The 13,591-nt window shown below is 41.8% G+C and overlaps 1 protein-coding gene across 1 annotated transcript; it reads right to left on the bottom strand.

The window, feature by feature from the left end:
* Positions 1–7,773: 7,773 nt before the first annotated feature.
* On the bottom strand, positions 7,774–13,591 carry LOC103352917 (atypical chemokine receptor 3). Its single transcript, XM_008275623.1, has 2 exons — positions 13,475–13,591; positions 7,774–10,424 (listed from the first exon to the last, which is right to left on the bottom strand). The coding sequence occupies exon 2, from the start codon at positions 10,353–10,355 to the stop codon at positions 9,222–9,224; it is 1,134 nt and encodes a 377-aa protein (XP_008273845.1). The 5' UTR covers positions 10,356–10,424; positions 13,475–13,591; the 3' UTR covers positions 7,774–9,221.

Here is a 13,591-nt window from a genome sequence, read left to right as displayed (position 1 = left end):
CAAAAGGGGAGCAGATAGGGAAAGAGACAGGGATATTTTTCTTTCCTTTTTTGGTGACAGACAGACATAAACACATCATCAGTGACAATCATTGTTGAACCAACATTCTTTATGTACAATGGCATGGAGCATGTGAATAAGTAAAGATGGAGAAATAATGTAACCGCAACTACCGCTATAGAAATAACATATGTAGGGAACATAATCCAGGGAGCAATTATGTTTCCTTACTAAATGTAATTGAGAAAACAAATGAATAGAATATATCCGTAGCATGGTTTCTAGGAGACTCTTGGCAGGAGGTGTGATTCTAGACATTTGTTCTCTTCATCTCAAGTGAAGCATTGTCAGTGCCTTTCCCAAAGCATTTTACAAGAACAGTGTATTCTCAGCCCGTGCCGCTGTAATGGAATCAGCAGGTACAGCCATGGAGTACATATATTTAAACTGCAATTATTAATTCCTGCCATCATCTTCTTCATCATGTTCTTACAGTGAGAGCACCGATTGGGGAATATTGCTTTACACGGAGAATGTTTCAGAATTCAGGCGTTCTAATGACATTTAATAATTCCCAGGCAAACCTCGAATAGGTTGAATCACATCTTTGGCAACACACACGGCGTACTCTGTGTAGGTTTGTGTTCTGTGGTGAAAGGGTGGGTATTGGCGCATGCTCAAGTAGTACATTTTATCCCAGCTTAGAATGCTGTAATGAGAATATGAGAATGCCGAAAAAAACAGAATTGCTATTGTGTGAGCGGCATTAATTTAGGGAGGCAAAGGCTGGAAGCTATACTTTTTGGGGATTTCCATGTTTGCGCCTTAACTGCAGAATGTCATGCACCAATCTAGTGCGGATGAATGACACAGATCTTGGTTTTATATCCTTTGCAAAGCCAAAATACACCATCATCCTTAAGAAATGAAAACATTTTGGGGGTGTGATGCAAAGTTTTATAGCCTCACAAAACGTGTTTTCGAGGGAAATTCTGATGAATGCGGCCTGTTTTATAAAGCAGAAAGAAAGAGGAGGAAACTCTGAGTTTATGAAGCTTATTAAACCGGGTCCTGGTGCAGTGATGTTATGTTGACTCGACTGGGACGCCCTGCTTTTGTCTGAAAAAACAGGCGTGTTTATTTAGTGGGATGCCAGAGTCTGACCCCAGACAGGAACCAAAGGAGGACATTTGCCTGCTCAAACATCACCACAGACAAAACATCACACGCAGCCAAAAGTCTGCAGTGTTTTTGTCACTACAGAGAGGCACATAAATCCTGCTTCTGATTTTAGCTGTCACCGTTAACACACCCTGTCAGTCGAGATAAAGGTATGTCGGCACCGTCGTTCTATCATTCTCGCCCTGGAACCAAAATAAGCCTTCATTATCTGCAGTCAGCCTCAAAGTGCTGTAGGTAAGTCATTCATTACCCATCTAGGAAAAAGGGGTGATTTGACAGAGTGACACACTACGATAAACATGACCAAACTGCGCTCTAAAGCTTGGAATTTGAGCTCAGTACATTGGGTGTAGCATTAGTTCCTAATGTTATGACGGTGTGTCTTATAATACATCCTCATTATCTGCACACCAGAGACATAAAACACTTAGTATGAAACAATAAAATGACTGATTAATACAATAAACTGTGGTTAATTATAGGTAACATGATGACTTCTAATTAAGTTCCAATTATCCAAACACATTACTGAATGTTTATAAAATATATGACAGATATGTGTATAATAACACGGCCAAATGGTTTGCAAGGATTTCTGTGCCTCTGTAAGCCATAAAGCAGCTGACTTCTCTTCTCTGACACGTCTCTGAAGTTTCATTATCGGCTCTGACACGAGCGTGCGGCTCGGATGATGGAGTGGAGGCTGAACTTAAAGTTGCACATCGGGGCTGAGCTCTTAAAGCCGACAGGATGGTGGATGAATTAGGTGATGTCTAAACACCGGATCCATAGTTTGGGCACGAAGTGTGGTATAAATCAACCTCCCCACAAATATCAGCCATGTGTGTCCTGCCTATACAGTTACATTTGTGGATCTGGAAGAGATTAGAGCTTTCACACTAACAATAAGCCACAGGATGGTTTATGAGGGGGTTGAGCATCAGGCACCGAGTGGTAGGCAACAGGGGAGAGCATCACATCCCATTATTTAGGGTACATGTGAAGCTTATTTTGGAACACTCTCTGTTTAATCTTGGTTCGGTCCATAAATTAGAGTCAGGGTTTTAGCCAAGCAGCAGGGGTTTATAGCAATCATGGAGCTTTCTTTGTTGGGATTCCCCCATATCTATGCTTTTTAAGATTTATACTTTTAAAGATAAAAGTTAACCAGAACTGTTTTTGAAATCACAGCTTAACGGATATAATACTCTGAAAGCTGAACTAATTGATATTTTAGAGAATTATTGCTGAACTCGACGGCTGCTTTATTTCAGTATCTTTCATCTCACTGTTTGGGTTTTCTGGACGCAGCTTCACTGGTTTCATCCAGTCTCGGTGTTGGTATAAACAGTAGCATGCAGCTGTTTTCAACAAAAAAATAAAAAAACTTCTAAAAACCCACTGTACACTAGCTCCCCAGCATCAGACAGCAGACAGACAGGCGACTAGCTGGAAAACATGGTGGAACATTTAGCTGTGCAGCAGCCGCATATTTCCCTCGGGGGCTGAAGGAGACCAAAACAGAGCTAAAAGGAATGTTTTTGCATTAGTTTTGTAAAATTACTAAAGAACGCTGTCTTCAAAATGATGGAATTTCATTCACCCAGTTTGCAAAAATAATCTGTCTGTCTGTCTATCTGTCTATCTGTCTATCTATCTATCTATCTGTCTATCTGTCTATCTATCTATCTATCTGTCTATCTGTCTATCTGTCTATCTGTCTGTCTGTCTGTCTGTCTGTCTATCTATCTATCTATCTGTCTATCTATATATTTATATGGATTTATTGGATTTGCCTCTAGACCCACTTCAAGGGATTCAAAAAGAGTTTGTTTGTGGCTTGTGCTATCTAAAATGTCCCAGTTAACTGTGGATCAAACATGCAGCCCTTTGTATCCACAATGAAATTTGACTCACTTTCATTGTGTTTGGGTGGAGGCAGAAAACTTTGTATGAGATATCTCACACTCTGAACAAATAAAACCCAAACAATGCATGGGTGGATACTAATAAAAGTAAGTGCTTTTGTCGTTTTGATTGAACTGACCAAAACACACTGCATGAGCTGAAGGATTTTAAATCAATCTCTTCTTGACTGAAACAAAAAATACTGGACCACCAACCATCGGCTCTTAAAGACCCTTACAGTATCATAATAACACCATTAATCTTCAACAAAGCAACACAAGCTCCAGCCTTGGTTCGTCCTCAGTTTCGTTTGATGTATTCCAGCTCCCACAAGGAATCTGCCCTCAAGTTAATGTTATCAGGAAAGGTTAAATAAGCCGTGGCTTTTTAAACTGACGCGTTCCATTGGTGTTGCTTGATCCAAAAGCAAGTTCAACGGTCTTTTGCCTCTATTTCCTTCTTTCTCTTTCAACTGAACATCTGCCCAACATCTGGGCACAGCACTTGTCCTCCTCTCCTGACGGTAGTGAAGTCATTAAGCGCTAAACTAACCCTAGGCTTCGACTTTTTTTATATTCGCACCAAAAACTCCCTCTGAGCACGAGCAGCTGCCGCTTTCCTCTTCTGCTTCATTAATAATTCAAGAGCCTTTATTCACCGTAAGTCCTCATGTGAAATTCCTGCCACACTGTAACCGAGCAAGCCGAGACTTGTTTTGAAATATTCTAAATGCTTGGAAACGGTCCAGAAATAATGTTACAGTTTCAGTCACCGGGTCTTCAGTGTTTGTGTGAAAATAATATGCAAAATTTGCAACACGTTTAGAGAGAGTGCTTCTCCTGTAGACAGCATTAGACGATCCAGAAATTACTCTCCACCTCTGCACCTCCTCTCTGATTCATAATTCATTAACGTTATCTCAACATGGAGACTATCATCGTGCCGTTAAAAAAAAAAAAAAGACCCGCTCCATTAATAGACTTCATCTTTGGTCCATTACCTATGCTTATTAAATCAAACAAAAGCAGATAGCCCCCATTAAGAGTGTACTGTAACTCAGCCTGCTGTAAGAAAAACAAGGGCTGAGCTGGATGTTAGATGATATCCAGTTTTGGAATACAGGGGCTCTTTGAAGCTCCAACATTTTGCTCTAAATCTTTCCTTTAGTTTGAAGAGTATTGCACAAACCTACGATTCACATAGTGACAACAGAAATGTGCAAACAGTGAAACTATGTTTTTGAAGTGAAGTCTCGAGAAGAGAATCCTTCAGTGTAGCTGTTTTTTACTCCCCCAGAGTGTTTGGGTTTCTGTAGCGTACAACAGTTTGACACGTCCTGCAAAAGCAACCTGTAATAGTAGCAGACGAGAATCATAACTGACAAACTGACAGTAATTCACAGCGTAAGCGCATTCCAAGTAAAATATAGGCCGCTCAGTTGTGGAGCAACAGAAGTGTGTATTTCAGTCTGTTCACCCTAAGCTACCTCCATCGCCCAGAAATTATATTTATTCAACTAATTAAAAAAAAGAAAACATGATTGAAGGGAATGTAATTCTGATGGATTACATTTTCTATGAACGTAATGAGGAAATGTTGATAGAAGTGCTTTACAAGTCAGAACTATGATGATAATAAATCAGTAAAATGTCAACATTTTCTTCCACCAAAACATCCAAACTCGCTACTAGACTTTCTTGCGGTTATGTTTAGATGAGCACACCACTCGTTAAAGTTGTAGAAAGATTGTGGTCTCGTTTAGCACAGGAAACGGTTTGCATTACAGTTGAGATGTATTCATCTATACTGAACCAAAGCCACAATGTTTCCCTACAACATTAGCCAATGTGCTGTTTTTGCCTCCGACCCAACCACAGACAACGCTGTGCACGTGAAACCAAACCCCCTTCCATACATCCACTCACCAGTTTAATGCATAAATGAAGAACTACATGAATTTTTCAAGAAAAATGCAAGTTAACCCAATAAGGCCAGGAATTATACTGCCAACTGGGCTGGAGCAGTTAGTCTGTAAAACATTATGGTCCCTCATTTGGTATTGTACTTAAACCTATTTGTATTATATGCCTGTCCATCTTCAGTCTGTATGTCATGGTAACACAGTGTGGTTGCTTGCCTTCACGCCTAGATTCAGCTCTATAGATCAATACCATTGTGTATACAACACACCCATAGAAAAAATAGACAAATAAATGAGCTCTGTCTGAGTCTGGACTACCAAAAAGGCAAAGTGGGCAACTGCCCAGAGGGCCCCTGACTTTAGAGGCCCAAACACCCAAGTCTCATTGTGTGGAAGTTACTCTGTGGCAAACTGATCTATTTGGAGACTTGAATGCAACTCTCTCTGGGGAAAATCAAGGGTTTTATCTCATTGACTTGTCCAAAGGATGGTCTTTTTTATACGCTAGAAGTCACAGCATGTGCAAAATAAGCATTGCCATGACTGAGCATTTCTGCCTTGAAGCTGCAGTGTCTTACTGACAGTCTCAAAAACATGGATTCAGACTCCCAGGGTTTCATACGTAACAAACCTAAGGAACCAATCCGATCAACTTGAGGTTTTCTGTATCATCATTATTGTTCTGAATCAGCTTCCAGTGTGAATTTGCTTGGCTTAATTACTCCAACATTACAACTTGCTATTGTGTAATAGCTTTGAGCAGAGTTTGGGTGAGCGGATTTGCTCGAGCTGCAGCAGGTTGTGGATAGGTGGGTGAAGAAATAGGCATGGACTTTATATATCCACACATTCTAGAGGAAGCAATGGTCTAGACTTACATCTAAGTCAGGAACTATAATTCCCTCAAGTACCGCCACTCGAAAAAGCAAGACATCTGCTATAATGATTTTGATTCTTTTATTTTAAACTGTCCTTTGAGAGTCTGACAGTGTGTCAGGAGCACAGTGTGAAATCATCTGAGTACCATTTTAAAGCAACTACTGATTTTGTACCTAATCTTAGGCCCCGTCTTCTGGAGGGCTTCTGTTTCCACTCTGCATTTAAGGACACTTCAATTGATGTGCTTATGTCGTGCATATTCCTAAATACATTTGCATTTAATTAACTTACAACACAACAAAGTTTAGGAGCACATGGGCCTAATTAGGGCCCATAACTCTTGGATCTGTTTGCCGTGTCATCACTTTGTCAGAAGTAATCCAGTGACTCCAAAACTGCCGTCTGCGCTCATTTAGCAAGCAACACTGAGTTAGTTAATGGAAGTTCGCTGACCTGGAAAGCGCCATCAGCAGGGTGCGGCATCAAGAAGATATTGATAGGGTTCAGGTCAGGAGAGAAGTGTCTAGTCTTGTGTCGGGAAAATCATTCACACGAGAAAAGGCTGAGGACAGCGACCACCTCCCCCCATGAGTGCCACAAGATCAAGGCAGTGTCTGAGAGAAAAAGGAAGCTGGGAGGGTATCATTAGAGCACTCACTTAGTTTGGCCTTCAGAAAGCCCCTCACAGCTTTCTTATCAGAGTAACCAAGAACACTCTGGCCTGACTGCACCACCGGTTTAGTGCTGAGCTGCCCTTCACTTGCCAGTGAAAACATGTAATGCATCTTGTAAGCAAGACTATAGTGTCTATAGCTGCTGATTGGGCTAGATGCAGAAAAAGAAGATCAAGACACTGAAAATGACAGGGAAACAGCAGAAAAAAGACGTGTGTGGCCCAAAATTATTTTAAGATGTTAGAAATGGCAGGCATACAAACAAAAACAACAACAAAAAAACCTAACTGGGGGACTGTTGTGTCTACTTCTATGATTTATATTTTGGGGATACAATTGACAGTGACTCCACAGTAAAAAGAAAATCTCCACTTCCTCAGGATAGGAGGGGGACACTGGAAGGAGCTGCGTCAACACTGCTCACCTCAGGCAAAAAGGAGGGTTGACCTTGGCAGGAAGATCTCCCAGCGAGATCACCACATCCTTCTGCTCAGACGTGGTGGTGTAATTCTTGGCCGTCAAGATGGTGTTCCTCATTGAGCTCATCATCCCATGGGAGGTAGCTGCCGGCTATGAGCAGGAGATGTTGAAATATTCACAAATGGCAGCTGAGTGGAGGGTTGTCACGTATATCAGGGATAAAACTGGCAGGGAGTTTTTCTTCCTCAGAGGGGCAGGATCAGTACTGAGCTTATAGTAGGGAGTGGTTAAGGGGCCTGTTGGCATTTTTGATGGTGCCAAATTATTTCATCTTTGTTCTGAAGAAAAGAGAAAACACACACAAACTGATGTCAGTCTCCTCGTCTGACCCTCAAAAAAACATCTGTCTGACTCCTGTTCCATCAAAGTGGCAAAAAAAAACATCTGTTTTTTCCCTTGCTGTCTTAGAGTGACAATAATTTAAAAATATGTATTCTCTTTTCCCAAAAGCCCACCCAGTGCTCCTTAAGTGACCCATGACTTGCCTCCGTTTGAGTGTATCTTTGACATGACAGCTGTGATAAACCACAGAAAGTGATACTGACTTGTTTTAGCTGAAGCTTCATGCTTTCTGCAGGAATTCAGTGAGTCGAGTTGAATAGCAAAACCTTCTCTGAAACTCGTTCCAACAAATTTTTTTTTTTTCTATGAAAGAAAATCTGTATTTCAGGGATCTGGTCTGGAGGATATTAAGTTTGAGATTATTTTGACAAAAACCAAAGAAGTCCCTGAGGTGAAACATTTTCTCTATATTTAATAAATGACAAAACATGTTACACATTACAATGTCAAAGGAATGCCTCTGGTCTTGTAGACACATGTTTGTGTCTCCACTCTTTTCTAATCGCAACTTGAAATCTTTTCAGTGTAAAAGCATACATGTGTAACCCATCACGTGACACACTGTGATTTATGTCAGCACATCATAATAACTTTCTGCTTTCTACAACAGACAGTGAGTAAACTGTAACGTTCATGACACATACAACGTCATCTTTTGGTGACGAGCTTCGGCCCACTCACGCGCAGACACAACTCTAAGGTAATGCACTGGTGTGTTCTTTTTTTTTTTGTTATTTGGTCTCTAATAAACACTTGGGTGTTGCAAACCACGGCTGCTGCCTACACGAGAGGAGTAAAGCTATTCATTCATGTTATTTGGTCATAAAGTTTTTGCCGTCTGTGTCGTATGCAACGGCGCAGCAGAATCAATACCACATGTGCATCCTTTACTCGCACAAGATACAGAGATAATACAACATACGGTATAACGTCATAAAATACCTTTCAGAAAAATGAGGAGCTACATGTATCTGCTCTTTAAGCTCAGTAGTCCCAGTTGAAACCTCCAGACAGTGTTTGGAAATATTTAGACCACCAAGTAGGCTGGTAGGCTAAGAGAAGCTGAGGAGCAGCTTTCTGTAGTTTAGTTTACAGACACGAGAGTGGTATTAATCCTCCCACTCAAGTCTAAAAAATACGTGTATTTAAACATTTTTTTTCATGATTTTAAAACCAGAATCAATTCATATGCTCTGTCTGAAGGGTTCAGCTGATGCGACGTGAGGTTACGATTGAAAATGAGACAGCAGGACTAAAACACTGAGCCAGTCAGTGGCTCAACTGTGACGATGAGGCAGCATTGTAGGAAGTGGAGCACTGAGCAGACATCAGTGTGTGAAGACTTTGCATTACAACATTAAAGAGGCGAAACAGCTTAAATGTATATAAATACAACTAGATACAAAGAGATTAACAATAATATCCTGCTGATGCTATCACTGTACATTGCACATCACACACACAAACACACGCATACACGCACAATACAATCCTACATACACAGTAATGGCAATAATTTCACACTGTCACTGTTTTGGCTTTACAACTAGAGTGACTACATTTTTACGATTTCAGTATCAGCTGTTACAATGAAATTGCTTTCTAAGTGCTTTTCAATCAGTCCACCAGAGTTAACGTTTTTGCAGTGTTCAAGCTTTTCATTCACTCAAGCAATTTTCGGTGAAAAGGACGCTGGATTGGCTTTTCTTCTCTTCTTTTCTTGTCATCTAATGTCAAACATGATAGTAGACTGAGCAAATCAGCTCTAACATGAGTATATATTGCATTAGAATCATTTAAATATTTCAAAAAATGCTTATTGAGTTTTGTAATGTTCATATCTGCGGTGGGTTTTCTACAGCGACAGCAGAGTATTCAGTCTCAGACATGTTGGAAGCCTCGATGAGACGCGCCAAGCCTGTCCTAGTTGAGTACTTAAAAATAAAGGCCTTCATGAGGTCGTAGCGGTAGTTTCTGTTGATGAAGTTGTAGAGGATGGGGTTGAAACAGCAGTGGAGCAAGGACAGGCACTGGGTAAGGTGTAAGGACACATAGATTACGTTCTCCAAGCCACAGGTCAGTGGCACCAGACCCAGCTGCGACAGGGCATCAACCAGGAGGACGCCGTGGTAGGGCCCCCAGCAGGCCAGAAAAATCACAATGTAGGCAAGGATGACCCTGCGGCTCACGCGACGTTCCTGCTCTACTGGGGAGGACGAAGAAGAGGAGGAGGAGTGGTTGAAGGCTTGGGCCAGCAGGGCATAAAACACTGCAATGACAGGGAAGGGGAGGACAAAGCCCAGCAGGATGAAGCTCAGCTGCACTCCCACCATCCACTCCCTGGGGTTTTCCTCTGGGTACACAGGCCTGCACAGCATGGTGTCCCCGTGTGTTGACTTCACAGTACGCAGGAAGTAGGTGTCTGGCAGGGAGGCCACCAACGCCAGAAGCCAAACCCCAACACAAGCACCACGGCGGATCAGCTTCCTGCGCGCACTCCCCTCATCTCCGTGCCGCGTCACGCTCAGATAGCGGTCCACGCTCATGCAGGCCAGGAAAAAGATGCTGCCGAAGAGGTTGACGGAAAAAAGCAGGTGCGTGAGTTTACACGCCACTTCACCAAAAGGCCAGTGGCCATGCTGGGCCAGGGAGCTCACCCACACAGGCAGGGTTGCGCACACACACAGATCCGCAACTGCCAGGTGAGCGATGTACATGTGCGTCTCGTGGCGAGGGGTGGAGTCTCTCTGCGCGCGGATGTTAACCCAGAGGACCAGAGCATTAGCAGCCAGGCCGACGATTAAGATGAAGGTGTAGAGGACACACATGGAGTACAGCAGGGCGGTGCGGTTGAACGCCGTTGCACACACCATTGTGTCCACACTTGATATGTTGCTAAATGTCTCCGAGAAGTTGAGGTCCCCGAACGACTCCCACAGGTCCTCCAGCTCACTGGTGCTTAGACTCATTTTTCAGCGCTCGGAGAGGACCACAGACCACTGGGAGGTAACACACACCGCCTCTGACTGGGAGAGATCCTGTAAAAACATGACATTAAATCATCATTTTTTTGTAACACACATTTATCTTGACAGAGATCCGACTGCCAAATGCTCACAGTTTTTCATGTAACCTCCTGGTATTATATTTAAAAAGGCAATTTTCTGTTGCATAAAGCATGGCTTGTTTTACGCATGTGGACTGCATGAGCTAATAAAACATAAACCCACTTGTGGTATGCCACCAGATCCTAAAGAATCTTAATGCGGTTAACTTGTTAAAACACTGCTTTCATGAGTTAATAGAGGCGCTCTGTTATCGTGTCACAAACGGTGGAGTTTTCTGTGATTGATGGCCAGTCAGGGGCAGCACAATAAATGTTTACATTAGCTCTACAAGCACAGAGTGCAGATTAGACATGAGGAAGTGGGTTCGAGAAATCCAAACAGGGTGTATTTCCGGAGCGTTCCGGGCATTCCAAGATAAAGCACTGGTCAGGGTGGGAAACCTGATGCCACTTTAAAGATTTTTTTCTCCTCAACATGCTTGTTATGTTTAAAAAAAAAAAAATGAATTCCATGTTTCTTTTCTATTCATGAAGCAAGCAAAGAGAGGGCAAGAGATCACTTGTCACCACCCAGATGATCAAAGACAAAGGCTGCTCATAACCTCCAGTACGTCATTTTTACAACATCTGAATCTTATAACACAGGAACACATGCGCACAATTATAAATTCGGGGTGCATGTATGCAGAGAGTGAAGTGACAGATTAGAGAAGTAGCAGTGGAGCGCACACTGGCATGCTAATAAGAGGCAAGATTCTTTGGAGCTTGATGGACCACTGACATGTTCACCCCTGCATGGCCTGTATTCGCAGTTCTGTGATGTCTCTCTCAGCTAACTGTCAGCTTGCCACAGTGTGAAAGATCAGAGGTGAAAGGTGATAGATCAAAACCAAGAACACGACTGGTTTAACCCGACTGTTGCCCCTGACTGACTCGTACACCCGTGGAGTGAATTGTGCGCATGGATCAGCGGGGAGGCTTGACGCCTGCAAAATGGTCCAAACACGGTTAAAACGAGGGTCACCGACCACTGGCCTGACACAGCACGCCAGAGAGCAGTGAAATGTGACCACATCAGACATCTGTCTGCGTAGGAGACTTGTGCTGCACACGGGATAATTGGCACAAAGTCACAGATGATGATGAAAGAAAAGGGCAAGATGAAAATAAGTATATACAAGAACACCTGGAACATGTTAAGATGTGCAGCTGTCTGGTGAAGGTCGTGTCTGCCTCTGGTATCTGCAATCACTTTAACTGTGTTTTTTCCATTTTTTTTTTTTACCTCTTTATACTTCAGCTGCATGACGGATCAGAAGCAAATATTTCACTTTTTCATTTATTCAGCTGCTACTGCTGCGGGTTACTTTGCCTGTTTGCTTGTAAAAATAAGAAATAGCTGCAGATTAAATAAATAAACAGTATCTGAAGTAGTTAAAATCAACATGACATGTTCTTTACATGCTTATCCAAGTGTAATAAGACTTAAATGATCACCTAATACGCAGAAATGTAGCATTCTCACGAACTGCGGTTGGTTGATATGACAACTTATCATGAGATCATATAAATATGTAATCCAGCAGTCATTTTGCTATAAACGGTATGGCAAAATGACTGCTGCTATTGGGGCAATTTTGCAAATTAATTAGGAAAACTGCTTATGGAAGTATGTGATTAGATTTTTGAATGATTTTTCCAGTAACATGATGAAGTTTTTCGGCTATTCAATACACCAGATAACCCAAAAACAGACATTTCAATGTGGTTATTGTATCTATTATAGTTCACACAATGTAAAATCACATATACAGTCATAAAAATAGATCCAAGGATTATTTTTTTCTTTAAATAGATCTGATAAACACTGCTGTATGTTACTAACTTTAAATGCAGGATACGTACCCAAAATGGATGATATCAATATTCAGTAGCACTACTTTTTCTTGAACTTTAACACTACTAATACCAAAAAACACTACAGGCAGCCTGATAAAGCTGTTTGAAGAGATGTCTGATGCCTCACATTTAATTTTACTTTCAATTATTTGGAGACACCCGGCAGTGCTACTCATTCTAATGGGGGGATTTTCTAAGCAGAGATAATCCCTAACAATAGTTTCTGTCTAATTCCCCTTATATTATATGGAAAACACCTGGAGGTGCCAGGTAGCCCACAGGCTTCAAGCTAATTAACCTTTTAACACCCACACCATCAGATAAGACATGAAGCCCATCCCTGGCTCTGTTTCACTGTATCTCCTACTGTATCTCTCTCTTTCTTCCCTCTGCGGTCCGAGAGCATCCAGTTACAAATTAGGCGAAAACGTCTTTTGTTTCTCAATACACAGAAAATGAAAGCGACTGAAAGCCATTTTCATGTGCAAATGTCGCGGACAAGAGCAGTGCAGGTGCAGCATGTTTGTCAGAAGTTTCTCCTGTCAGTCTCGATCTACCGGCTTTAGTGTGGGATAAAAACCTTTTTTAAAACAGGACATGATGTTTCCGCGTAGATTAACAGCAAAAAAAAAGTGTTGCTTTGTGCGTAATGACGCACAAGCGCCAAATCCAACGAAAGATCCCAGACTGCTGCTGACGGCAAACACATCCAGTGTTATTGTTGTCATTGTTGATTTATATCAGCCTGGAAACAAACTTCTGTTATCAGATCTGAGCTGGGTACACAGAAGCCTGACTCGGGGTTTGAATGGGGAGGGGGCAATTAAACAGGGCACACACTCTGGAAAGATGAAAAGCAACCAAAATGACGATAAGGTTGCTGAAATTTTCCTGAATTTACGTTTCCTTTTTCTTGAACATTATCCAGCATGTATTTCTACACCGTTTGGTATTTGTAATAAAAAAAAAAAATACTTTTTTAAATGATAAAATGCAATTCCTTTAACTATGTTTGTACAAAGAGTGAGCAGTTAGAATCGCATGCCAAGCATCTTATCTTCAAAGAAGTGTTAGAAAGACGAAATAAAACTACCCTCACAACAGCTCCATGAAGCAGCTTACCTGTTCCCTCTGGAATCTCCTCTTCTGTTTGGAAGAACAGATTTGTTTGCGATTAGGTTTGATGTTGGAAGGATAACTTCGGCTCCACCGCACGAGAAACTTGCCTGCGTTTCCCTC

Source organism: Stegastes partitus, unplaced genomic scaffold, assembly GCF_000690725.1.
Source record: "Stegastes partitus isolate 25-593 unplaced genomic scaffold, Stegastes_partitus-1.0.2 Scaffold56, whole genome shotgun sequence".
NCBI classification, from domain to species: domain Eukaryota; kingdom Metazoa; phylum Chordata; class Actinopteri; family Pomacentridae; genus Stegastes; species Stegastes partitus.
This window is presented reverse-complemented; position numbering and strand designations above follow the sequence as displayed.

Excerpts from the sequence above, each read along its gene's own strand:
- LOC103352917 (XM_008275623.1), bottom strand. The coding sequence starts at position 10,355 with ATGAGTCTAAGCACCAGTGAGCTGGAGGACCTGTGGGAGTCGTTCGGG.